Genomic DNA, 13,505 nt, shown 5'->3' on the forward strand with positions numbered 1-13,505 from the left:
AGTCGATTATATGTCTGAGGTCTTCACCTCTTAGCCACTACTGCTCAGCCAGATTTAGTTCAATCTATTTCTCCATAAAAAAGGATTGATGATTTTCCATCTAGTTTAGTGACCACATTAAACTTTAGAGCGACACGACTCGTGCGTCTCCCTGGAGTGTTTTGACGTCATGTATTCAGTTTGAACGTATTTGCTGTAATGGAAAAGTTTCGCAAGTCCCTTGGAAGCTAATGTTTGTGGCCATTTTCACCTGACATTATGAACGTAATTGGTTGAGTGTAAAACGCTGTATGAGGATTTTTTGTAATGTACATAAACAATTTCCATACATGTACATTCAACAAATGAGCGATTTTGTAGATATTATGATAATTTTTTTTTAACAAATCGATTTTTTTTATGTACATATCTGACCAATGCTTGATTTGGTCTTTCACCTTTTAATAATTAAAGCCTGCAATAAAATATACATCGAAATTATTTAAAGTCATAGTAAAAATATTGTACAATGTAAATTCATGAATTTTTTACTAATCATTTATAGTTTCCACATCATGTTGAATGTTTATTCAAACAATGCCGCACTTACTAAAACCAATTTGTTATTTTTAAAAAGTAAAAATAGAGTCTTATTAAAGTAAACACTCCATATAATAAGGAAATAAAGGTGCATATGTTTCACGCTCCCTTTATTTTAAATTGAACGTAAGAAAATAAGAGGTCTGCACTTAATAAAAATCAATGTGGAATGTTCTAGTCGACAGTGTGATCAAATTCGCTGTTTCTTATCACTTGGCCCGAGTCAAAAGCGGTAGCGATTATTAGTATATCTTTGAAGTTTGTTCCAATATGATTAAGTTTTTTTTTTGTTTGCTTGTAATTTATTAGCTGTGCTCCGCGATTTTAACCGCAGTGCGTCGCTCCTGTTGATCTTAGCGAGATGATATATAGCCTTCCTCGATAAATGGGCTATCTAACACCGAAAGAATTTTTCAAATCAGACCAGTAGTTTCCGAGATTGGCGCGTTAAAACAAACAAACAAACTCTTTAGCTTTATAATATTAGTATGTATTGCACATTAGGTGCAAATTCACATGCATTCAGATTTAATATATTATAGTAATTTATATTTACTCAAAAATATAAGAGAACAATGTTGATCTGCTGAAGCATAGATAAAACCTGTTTCATATTAAGAAGAATCTTTAATTTTTTAGTAAACTAAATAAAAATAAAGAATGGATTAGAGAAAGTATGCAGTGTCATCATAAGCATAAAGATTTAGTTTATGTTGCTTGGTAAACATTTAGGTCATATCTTATTATATTATGCTTCATTCAAAAATTAGTTGTAGTAGTTTTTGAGTATAATCGTAACAAAAATAAACACAAAATATGATGCCTCCCTTCATACAGCAAACACTTGTCCTTTGCCTAAGGGGTAGCCTGGTAAAGATCACTCTGAAGTGATAAGGCCGCCCCGTTACACATATTTAAGCTGTAACTATGAGATTTAGTATTTACTTTTAAATTTTATAAAAATAATATGTGTATTAAGTAAGTGTTAATAATAATAAATACTTACTTAATTTTGTGAACGCATGACAAAAGTCTTTAACAGCTATTTGTCGGGCGTGAACAAGATACGAGCGTTCAATACCTGGGTCATGCCCGTTCTCCTGTACACATTTGGCGTACTCAAGTGGACTCAGACCGAACTCAACGCCCTGGATCGGAAAGTCCGCACAACTATGACTCTGCATCGGTTGCATCACCCGAAATCGTCAGTGATGAGGCTGTATATCCCTCGAAAGTGTGGTGGTCGTGGCATGTTAAGTGCCCAATCGCTGCATAATCGTGAGATATGCAAACTCCGAGACTATTTCCTCTCAAAGGTTGGTCATGCAATCCATGCTGAAGTCATAGAATGTGACAAAGGACTCACTCCCCTATCCCTGGCCAAACAGGACTGGCAAAAGCCGACGGTACTCAGCATTTCCGACAGGGAGGCCATATGGAAAGAGAAAGAGCTGCACGGTAGGTTTCACAGGAGTCTACATGAACCTCACGTAGATTTCTTGTCCTCCGTGCACTGGCTGCGTTTCGGTGACCTCTTTGGGGAAACCGAGGGTTTTGTCTGTGCGATACAGGATCAGGTGGTTAAGACGAACAATTATCGGAAGTACATCATAAAGGACGGGACCCAGGACTTATGTCGTATGTGTCACCGTCCTGGAGAAACTCTCCGACATGTTACTTCCGGTTGTTCCATGCTTGCCAACTCTGAGTATTTGCACAGGCACAACCTAGCAGCCAGGATTATCCACCAAGAGCTCGCTCTGAAGTATGGCCTTCTTGAAGGAAAAGTGCCTTACTACAAGTACGCGCCGGAGCCAGTCCTGGAAAATAACCGTGCCAAGTTGTACTGGGATCGGCCCATCATCACAGACAGGACTATCCTAGCGAATAGACCTGATATTGTGGTGATGGACCGAGCAACTTCTAGGATTTTCTTGGTAGACATCACTATTCCACATGACGACAATCTTGTTAAGGCCGAGTCAGATAAACGGCTCAAATATCTGGATCTGGCGCACGAGGTTGTCGAGATATGGGACGGTGTGTCTGCCGAGATAATCCCTATAGTTGTGTCCACCAATGGGCTGGTTCCTGCCTCTTTAAAACAATATTTAAGGAGGTTGGATTTACCGGTAAAGCCCATGACAGTGGGGATACAGCGGGCAGTCCTTCTGGATAACGCTCGAATAGTCCGAAGGTTCCTCACTCAGTCGCCCTAGACTCCGGCCGTCTGGCCACTCAGCCGGAGTTTTTTTTCACACCGCCGCGAGGCGAGATACTTGCCCCCCCATAAATACTTAAATAAAAAAAATCCTCTATAAATTATTAGTTCAGATAAAACTTATCTCTTGCAACCCAGACCTTACGAAAGCACTCAATTGAAGTAAATAAGATTTTCTATACAAAAGTCCTTCGGGATTCTTTTGGAATTAATCTTTTAATGCCTACCCTTCCCTTTCAAAGCGATGATCAAGTAATTAATTTAGTTTTGTTTGCAGATTGTTTGGCTATTCAAAGTGAAATTTAGTTTTATTAGCATAAAATTATTTTATTAAATTTATCAAAGTCTACTAATCACATATCATGATTGTAATTTGTAATATTTTTACGATGTACATTTGTTTCACAGTTTGTCAAAAAACTACTTATAATTTGATTTTATTCATAGTGTTGTTTTTTGAATAATTTTAGAGGCAACTCGTCAGGTAGAATAAATCACCATATTATAACAATTGCATTATGATTTATGAGTAACTTTAAACAAGACTGGCTGCGTTCCGCGGTTTCACCGTGGCTCCACTTCTGTTGGTCTTAGCGTGATGATATATTATAGCCTATAGCCTTCCTCGATAAATGGGCTATCCATCATCGAAAGAATTTTTCAAATCGGACCAGTAGTTCCTGAGATTAGCGCGCTCAAACAAACAAACAAACAAACTCTTCAGCTTTATAATATTATTATCGAATAAATAAAATAAATAAAAATGAACATAAATATTTTTATTACCACCTACTAAAGATACCTATTGTGGGGTAGGGTGATGCATTTCGCATCTATTTTAGTAATCGAAATTATTTTAGGGTAAGATCACTTTGAATTTTCTTATGTCAATTTTAACATTTTTTGTGAGCTCGTACCAGGAATCAAAGATTGAACAAAAATCCTTGTAATAATATATTAAACCCAGAATACACCTAAAGTTGTATAATACACACCTACATCTTAAAATATCCTAATATAACAATAAGAAATACTGTAATAACTATATTTTCATTTAATATAATTATAATCACGTACAAAACTGCAAGATCAGACTTGATTCGGATGTTGGGGAAAACTTTTGCCAATATAGAGATTCAAAGATACCCGTCACGATATATTTAATCTGTATTGTTATTTGTATGCGATACAACAATGCTTATTGTACAGGGTGTTTCAGTTTGCGCTAAAGATTTATTTATTTATTTCACTAGCAGTCCTTCCCGGCTTGTGGTACATGTTTATGTTTTCTTTCCATAAGAACCATCCTCGTACTTCAAGGAATTTTATAAAAAAAAAAAAATAATTATCGAAATCGGTCCACCCGTTCCGTCCACGCGTCATGCCGTGACCAAGGAAAACGGGTTTCATTTATATATAAAATATATAGATTAAGGATCACCAACATGACATACCTACACTGATAACATAGATTTTTGAACTTACAATCTTCGTGCTGTCACAATTATAGGCAACCACCACTAACAAACGTAACAACATAATTATGTTTAGATTTATTGCATAAAATTAGAGAGCATGCGATTACTTCGTCCGTTTTTTTTTAATTTTAAGTTTAATTACCGTAATGTAGTGAACACCTTTATAAATATTTTCAATATTCTCAATAATAAAATTTAATTGTTAATTATTCAATAATCTAATTAAAACTAATTAACCAATAACAATTTGCTAAATTAAAAATTATTCCTTAAAATATTATAACAAAATTTTACCTCCCAGCTATTAAAAAAACAGCTTAATGACAAATAATGAACCTCTGTATAACGAAGCAAGTGAACGCCAATCTGAAAGTTTCTTGGGGGACTATTCTGGTGTCGGCCGTGCGTAAAAATTCTATTTATTGCCCCGTTTCATGTTACTTTCGCAGGCTAATAGACGCCTCTATTGTTCGACTTGTGAAAGATTTGTTTCTCTTTGTTTTGCTAAGTCAAAATTTTTGTACGACCTTGATTTGTAGGGGACAATTCTGTGTTGTCAAGATGAGAGTTCATTGCTTTGTGAATTGCTGTTTTATGAATGAATAATAGACATTTTCTAGGACACTTTTAAGAAGTATTTTCTGACCAAAAAGTCTAGCAAAGTTTTCAAATATTAATACTAAACTTCTATCTAAATACTTACCAATATTTTTTTCTATCTATAGAGAATAAGTATTCAATAGTGATAAAAATCATCCTACATTATTGTATATTTATTATGTCGTGGCCATATCGTAGATTTGCTCATTTCATGAAATGGCCAACATAGTTTGATCAGTACCCCTACCATGAGTTGACATAGTTAAATCGTCTGACGTAACTACAATAGTAAACGGGAATAGTTCACGAGATTATTTTCCGTGAATGACGTATCTATCATCGAATAGTTATAAACTATGACATATGTCAAAATTAGAACTCATGGTGCAAAAATTGTATGGTTACTACAGCGAGTGTAGTATAGTTTACTATACGTTATCTACTGTAGTATATGCGCTGATTACACCTAACGAGTACAGTGGCGAGTCAGTAAATACGCTCTCGGCCGAGACAGTTGCCGAACCGAGTGGGTGTTTACACGTATTTCACTAGTGGCGAGTCAGTTCAGTTTTGATCACGACGCGGACGTATGCCATGGATCGAAAAAAAAAAATTTAAACGGGTTTTAAATCGGCTGTTACCAGATATTATTAACGAATTGTGGGATTTATTAGAAATAATAAATAAAAATAATAATTCTTTGAAAAAATACAATGACGAAACGAACGAGTGGCGAGTGGCCGAGTGACGCGACGAGTGCGTGTTTATACCTGCCGAGCGGGATAGCGAGTGGGTACTCGGCCGAGTAAACAAATTGGGATTCTAGTGACTGTCTCGCCGCTCTTCTCGGCCGAGTACTCGGCCGAGCACTCGTTGAAGTGTTTATACCAACCGAGCACTCGGCCGAGGACACTGACTCGCCACTGTACTCGTTAGGTGTAATCGCCGCAATACTATAATGCACCTCATGGTAGGCTTTTTAGTTCTAATACGGCACACTAGGGGGCGCTGTACCAAATTTCATACAAACCGCTTACTACAATCGCTAGCGAGTATCGTGTGCGTAAACTCATGGTAGACCTACAGATCGTTAAATCGTCAACGTTTCACGATTTGGTCATCGACATTTGGCCAGATCGTATAAAATATCTTAGAGAGTCCATAAAACATTAAAAAATTCAGAATATTTTAAGAACTTGTTTATTGTCATTTAAGTTAGTGTCGCGGTAGCGCCGGCGAATACCAGAAGCGAATAGAAGAGCTAAAACTTTTCAAACCAATCTAATACCTCCATTGATTTATCCAGCATCCAATATAGAATACAAGAATGAATCATACGAAGATAAGAAGAAGGGATTTAATGAAAAAAATGAGTCCCGATATTAATAACGTAAGATACGGATTCTATCGACGACCGCAGCTGCATACTGATTGGTCGAGACGTGACTAGAGTGTTTATGAACCATATTTGTTATAAGTAACGGCCGTCTTATGTAAGAGGGTGCAGTTTAAATATAATTAGGTATGTGTATGGATGTTTGGATGGTACATTTTGAGCAGAATTTCAGAATATGAATTCGAAAAATACCTATAAAAATGGATATAACGAATGACTAAGTATGTAATGAACAAAATTTTGGAAAAATATAATATACTAGCGGTCCGCCCCGGCTTCGCCCGTGGTACATGTTTACGTTTTCTCTACATAAGAACCATCCTCGTACTTCCAGGAATATAATAAAAAAAGAATTATCGAAATCGGTTCAGCCGTTCTCGAGTTATGCGCTTACCAACACATTTTGCGATTCATTTTTATATATTACTAGCGGTCCGCCCCGGCTTCGCCCGTGGTGCATAATATTTACGTTTTATCTACATTAGAACCATCCTCGTACTTCAAGGAATATAATAAAAAAAGAATTATCGAAATCGGTTCAGCCGTTCTCGAGTTATGCGCTTACCAACACATTTTGCGATTCATTTTTATATATAAGATAAGTATATTTGTGACAAAATATCAAATTATGTTCACAGTATGTCGTTGATATTGAAAGAATATAAATCTTTAGATGAGATAATTGTTGTAAAGCGTAAGGAAAGGCACTAATATCCAGATAGACAGTTTGAAAATGGTATATTTTTTAAAGACAAAGTTTTTATTTGAAAAATAAATGAATTCATCATTATAATTTTTGTTTCATTTTTACACGCTTTATATTAGCTTCACCTGTATGTTTGTAACCGACTTCTTTGGGCGCGATTTTGACCCACTTTAAACGGCCAGATTTCGTTCAAACTTTGTAGATTTATTGAGGACCGATGACAATACACTAATTTGATAAAAATTTTCTATTTTTTAGTTCGGTTTTCTATAGAAAGCGTATTTTTTAGTTTTTTTTAAACTATTATTATTTTACGCTGAATTAAAATTGATTAACATGTAAATAAATAAATAAATAAATTCTCTGTATTTTCTGCACGAAATATTATCATTAATAAGTCTCATTATCAGCAATTAATATTAATAATTATATTATGCCAATATAAGAGTCTTCATTTTTATCAGAATTTATTGGTTCTGACCTTTGAATTGATAGTGGTGTACATATTTAATTATGAGGTATGATTTTTACAAAATTTACAGTATTTTCGCTTAGAAACTCAACGTCTTCGGTAGTATAGTGGTCAGTATCCCCGCCTGTCACGCGGGAGACCGGGGTTCGATTCCCCGCCGGAGAGATTCTTTTTGTCACTAATTTTATTTTTAAATTATTCTAGTCTCAAAAAAAATCTTTATTATTTTAGACTAAATTGGTTTAATTAAATTGGTGTCTTTAATAAATTAATTTACGGACCAGATATAATTTCAGGCACTCTAAAAAAATCTATATTTTAACATTTCATAATTTCGTATACACAATAAACATCTTCGGTAGTATAGTGGTCAGTATCCCCGCCTGTCACGCGGGAGACCGGGGTTCGATTCCCCGCCGGAGAGACTCCTTTTGTAATTTTTTAACAATTTTTAAGATTTAGTTTTCTTTAGTGTTCAATTACATTTATTTTTATGTTGATATCGAATTATTATTAATTATTATTTTTTCCCTTCCCAGTTCTTAATTGAAAAAAGTTAATATAAAAAGAATATCGAAAATAAAAAATAATTTGGAAAATCCAAAAGTGCACGCCTCATAATTTTTTTTTAATAAATATTTATTAATTATTATTTTTGTTTATTTAATAACAATTAAACCACATCGAATCAGACACTGAATAATGAAAGGGTTCTATTCCTGAGCATACTCAAGCGTAAGAGAAAAAAAAAGACTCGATTAGTAAAGTATTTAGGTCGCTATCGTGTTAACAAGAAAAAGGATCCGCACATACAGACACACGGACGTCGAAGACAGAACTTTTTTAAACTGTTTTTAACTAGTTTAAATAACAAAAATGACATCAAAAATATCATGAACGTTAAAAATTGTGTTTTTTCTTAATATGTGTGTGTATGTATTATCTTACAAGTGCAATGTATGATACATAAAGACATTTTAAGTTTGAAAAATCAGATGTTTTGCGCGAAGTGACAGTAGTACCCACCTCAACGCTTCGCTTATGAGGCGTGCAATAAGTTGGTACATTCCTCTATTTCTCTAACGTATCTTTCTTTTCTCTGTGTTATTTATTCCAAAACACAAATTCCAAAACTCGTGTAAATCATTTATAATTAAATTTAATCAACAGCAAATCATATACAATTATTAAATTAATTGTTATTTACATATAAACCCAGATATTAAATCATAAATTTAATTACTTTAATTACGAAATCATTGTAAAGTTTTGAATATGAAAGTCGCGCTTAAACAAAAATAATGTCTTTTAATATCACAAGGAGAAGCCGCGAAAATTAAATTATAATTAAAATTTCTTCGCAATCATTCATTTTGTTCTAGTCTGTGTTTTAATTATTCATTTTAATATAACGATACAATAAGTAACTATTTAAGCATACATAGGGACATAGGGACTTTGTTTTATACTATGCAGTGATGATGAACGGGCTTTTGGGTATTTTAAATGATTAGTAGATAAACTAATAAATCATTAAATTTTCGTGTCAAACCATGTAGCACTTATGAAAACAGAAATAATTCCTAAAATATTAAGGTGAGTTAAAAGCGTTATTTACAAAGTGACTTTCGAAATAGGCAAGGCGTAAGAAACGCGTCGTCGACTGTACTTAGATTTATATGGCCGTACAGACTAGATTTATACAGAGGTTCTATTCAAAATAAACAAAAAAGGTCAAGAAGCCGTAAGTGTTGATACTTGATATTGTGTGATGAATAATGTACGTGTATAAGAAATTGAAAAGGTTATTGTGATGCTCGAAAAAACTCATGAAGATGAAGCTTCTATTTCACCTAAAACTGAACATCTGATGTTTTAGGTAAATTTTGTTCTGTATCGGTTCCAAAATATTCCATATTCTGAGTGTTTATTCTTAGAATCTTTATTTTTAGAAAACTGGAATTGTATTTGGAAAAAAACTATCGGACTTTAATAATTATTGTTGATGTTTGTTGTACATAAAATAGCTGTTTTAGTCATAGATATACACGTTTCTACTATAATGACCGCCTCCTTGGTACAGTGGTTGACGCATGAGCGTAGAACCGAGGGGTCTTGGGTTCTATTCCCGGTGGATACGAAGAAAAAAATGTCTCTGTCTGGCAGGACACAGAATGCTGATCACCTACTTGTCCCTTAAGGAAATGGATCAGTGAAACAGATGTATGCATAATGCATCTGCCCCTTACCCCACTGTGTCCCCGACTTCACTTTTTACTATTTAAATAATTCGTGTCAAATTTTCTTGCCTCCATAGTGGTCATATTGGTACATGATATTTTTTTATTAGAGAGGAGGCAAGATTTTAATAAAAATCAATCGTTCATAATAATCCAGAACATTCGATCCATTTTCCCTCGCACTTGGCTTTATTCTTTCCTCCTGGAATTATTCGTATTTCATCGAATCCCTTGTGTACGAAGTTATAAAACACTCGATCAATACTTGACTCACAAAGGAACTGTGCTTCATTATATTCATTAAAAATGTTTTATAATTTGAAATTTTCAGTTCCCGTAGTTAACAATGGAGTCGAAATATTATTTTAAATAAATTGCATCTTATGCGTCTACTAATTCATTAATATTTGCTTTTAAAATCTTTTGGCTTTTATTTTCATTTTCTTATTTTAGGGTCAAGAGATGGAATTGATAATTATACTTAATAATTAATGAATTTATTGAAACCAATAGTTGCTTTAATTGTAAACCTTCGTCAAATCGCAAGCCCTGACGTTTTTTATTTTAGCAAACGCTTTTGTTTTATTAAAAAAAAATAATAATTAAATTTATAGTAGGTACTCTGTGTACCTTACGTCAAGAGACAAATACCATGTGGTTGGTTAAGCCGCTTTGTCAATTAATCACGTTTGGGTATTCAAACTATTATTACTTTAGCAAACATCTCCTTAGGATGTAATATAAAATTAATATTATATATCTACAAGCATTTAACTTGCTAATACATTGATACACACGTTTAAAATGGCTTTTTATATCCATTACCTATTATGAAGGAAAATAATGCAATTATATTAATCAAGCTTGATGATAGTATGATGTATTTATTAATTATTTTATCATCAATGTTTGATTTAGCATGATTGTTCCATCGTATAAAGTTGAATGTTACTAAATCTAAACTTTAATTTAATTAATGCATCCATATCCCAAAGACACTATCTACTAATAAAAATGTATGTGGCATCGCACAGGATCTTATCATACAATACTTTATCATCAACTAATTTATCATCAACAATAATAAAAAAAACTAGTATCTATTTTCCAGCCTCTATTCCTATCTACTCTGTGGCTGCAGCCCGCTCTGCATTCGCGGAGTGGTCTCGCGCACGCTTCGTTACACCGCACAAGATTCCGAGCGACAAGGCTTTTTTGTCCAAAGGAAACGAATCTGCACTTCGCTAGCGTATTTATACGTCTCTGTGCGCACTTACTCTGCAGCCGCGGCTAATTGAGTAAAGATTAGCTAGCTCCTAGAGGATACTGAAATTTATTAATTAACATGGTTAAAATAAATTTTAAGTTTACTGCTTGAACGTGTCTGTGATGAGGGAGTCCGTTAGTCTTTGAAACAAAAACGCATGTTAAGAAAAATTTGCTTAGCTTCCTCCTAAGGGTCAACTTGTATGCATTTAACGTTATTTCACATAATATGTTTTAAAAAGTTGTCTGTTAATAATTTAAATATGTATATACAATATTTTTGTTAATATCTCACTCAAATAATTACAATTCAATAATAGTTTAATTTATGCTTAAATCCTTTGAATTGTCCTTAATTATAGACATTCAAATTCACTGCGAACATTCATTTATTAACTCAGGCCCCGGAATCACAGACACAATAGAAAATCTATTGTGTCGTGGCCCGATTGGGCCGTTCGGGGCTCAATTCTTCTTTTTAAAAAAGAAAGTAAAATATCACTGACATTCACAGTTTTCAGTGAGGTCAAAAGTTTCTAAATTAAGTTTGAAAACAACGCGACGATTCAAAATCTACTATAATCTATTGCTCGAAGCCAAAATCCGGACTGTGAACTAACGTAACCAGAGAGAAGAGAGAAAATCTTCAACTTTGAAATGAAGATAATAATTTATTAAAACACACTGTAATAAGATTATTTCGGTGAAGTTAGGAAGGTTATCTTATCAAATTATGTAACTTTATTAATACGGACGGATTTACTTAACATAATCGTGTTATTAAATAGTCGAAATTTGTAGTCATTTTAAATTTTCACCGTTTGTTTTGAATTTTATAAATGCTATTCAATCCTGTCCTATCCTATCCTATCCTATTATCCTACCCTACTATCCTAACATGTCCTTCTATAATCTACACTAAAAGCTGCTGAAGAGTTTGTTTGTTTGAACGCGCTAATCTCGGGAACAACTGGTGCGATTTGAAAAATTCTTTCGATGTTAGATATTCCATTTATCGAGGTAGGCCATAGGCTATATATTATTATCATATCGGTAAGACCAACAGTAGCGGAGCACAGTATTATAAATGCGAAAGTTTGTGAGGATGCATGCAAAAAATATAGGTACCTACATACACCTAGGTACCTATATTTTTTACTATTTCACGCAAATACTACTGAACCGATTATAATTAAATTGAGCACATTTAAAGGATAACTTGAATTAACACATAGGTAGGTTTTATCCCGCAAATCCCACGGGAACGGGAACTATGCGGGTTTTATCTTTGAAAATGCGGGCGAAGCCGCGAGCGGAAAGCTTGTATAATATAATAATATAGTGATAGAACATTCTAGATATTATAATATTAATGCAATGTTAAACATTCCAATAATCAGCTTAAGGCAACATAAGTTAAAAGTTTTTAAATTCAAATTCAAATTATATTTATTTGCAAGAATGTAGTTAAAATTATGGATGTTTTAATTACTATATTATGTGGCTAATACCGTGTAGATTCAATATAGTGTGTAGATTCTACCCATCGATTGGGTGTGCAAATATTTAAAACTAAAAAAAAGACGTGTGGCACTTGGGGACTGCCGCGGTAAAGCTATTACATGATAGCATGCCTTCAAGCCACACCTCCGAGGCCCGTCGGTTTTTGAGGTCTTTTCGTTACGGAATTTCTCGATTCGGTCCACGGCCCCCGCGCTCAAGGCCCGCGATAGAAGCTATGCAATAGCTTAAAAATTACATAAAGATTAAATAAAACATGAAAATATATAAAAGAAAAGTCGTTTTTACCAACGGATTTTTGCATTTCCTAATTTATTGCTTGCAACATTCAGAATGTGTTTTTAAACATCTTACCCTGGACTCTGGAGGACAGCCAAGTCTTTATTGTTAAAAAATAAGAATATTTATTTTATTTCTCGCTTCGTTATTGCTTAATATAGTGGTATATTTATTTAAAGGGATATTTTTAAGATTATATCATCCACATTAATCGTTGCGTTTTATTATAAAAGTTTTTTAGTAGCTTTTGATTAAACAATTTTTTAAATGAAACTTCTTTAGGCGCGTTGAGAGTAAAATTTCAAGGTCGCGTCATGGCAATACCATCACGTCACGATTTTGCTATCTTTGTAGCTTGCCAACGCATAAACTACTGGACCGATTTTGATGAAATTTGGCACAGATAATCTTTAGACCCTGAGAAAGAACATAGGCTACATTTTATTGCGAAATATTTACCACGGGCGAAGCCGGGGCGGACCGCTAGTTTTTTATATTATGTTGGAAATATTTAGTTTGCAATAACAAAATTATGCAGCTTATATTATGATCAAACAATGGCACCTACTAAGAGAAGGTTTTAAAATAGTTAATTCCAATTGCTCAACGAATTAATATGAGTATAACTATCGCATAGGTATAAAATTCATAATCAAATAGAAACAGATAAAATGGAACAGAAAGATCTATTAATATCGAACCGGTAAAACTATGCTATGACGATTCAAAAGTGCGTCTAGAAAAAGT

General features: G+C 33.8%; 1 protein-coding gene and 2 non-coding genes across 3 annotated transcripts; all 3 read left to right on the forward strand.

The window, feature by feature from the left end:
* Nucleotides 1-1,601: 1,601 nt before the first annotated feature.
* On the forward strand, nucleotides 1,602-2,798 carry LOC149906749 (uncharacterized). The gene has a single exon (XM_090104460.1). The coding sequence runs from the start codon at nucleotides 1,602-1,604 to the stop codon at nucleotides 2,796-2,798; it is 1,197 nt and encodes a 398-aa protein (XP_089960586.1).
* Nucleotides 2,799-7,545: 4,747 nt separating this feature from the next.
* On the forward strand, nucleotides 7,546-7,617 carry TRNAD-GUC (transfer RNA aspartic acid (anticodon GUC)). Its single transcript has one exon. It is a non-coding gene; the product is annotated as a tRNA-Asp (tRNA).
* A 187-nt stretch (nucleotides 7,618-7,804) lies between these two features.
* TRNAD-GUC (transfer RNA aspartic acid (anticodon GUC)) lies at nucleotides 7,805-7,876 on the forward strand. Its single transcript has one exon. It is a non-coding gene; the product is annotated as a tRNA-Asp (tRNA).
* Nucleotides 7,877-13,505: the final 5,629 nt, after the last annotated feature.

Source organism: Colias eurytheme, chromosome 8, assembly GCF_061535395.1.
Source record: "Colias eurytheme isolate Ceu_HAF_F1 chromosome 8, ilColEury1 Martin Lab GWU primary, whole genome shotgun sequence".
Taxonomy (NCBI): Eukaryota; Metazoa; Arthropoda; class Insecta; order Lepidoptera; family Pieridae; genus Colias; species Colias eurytheme.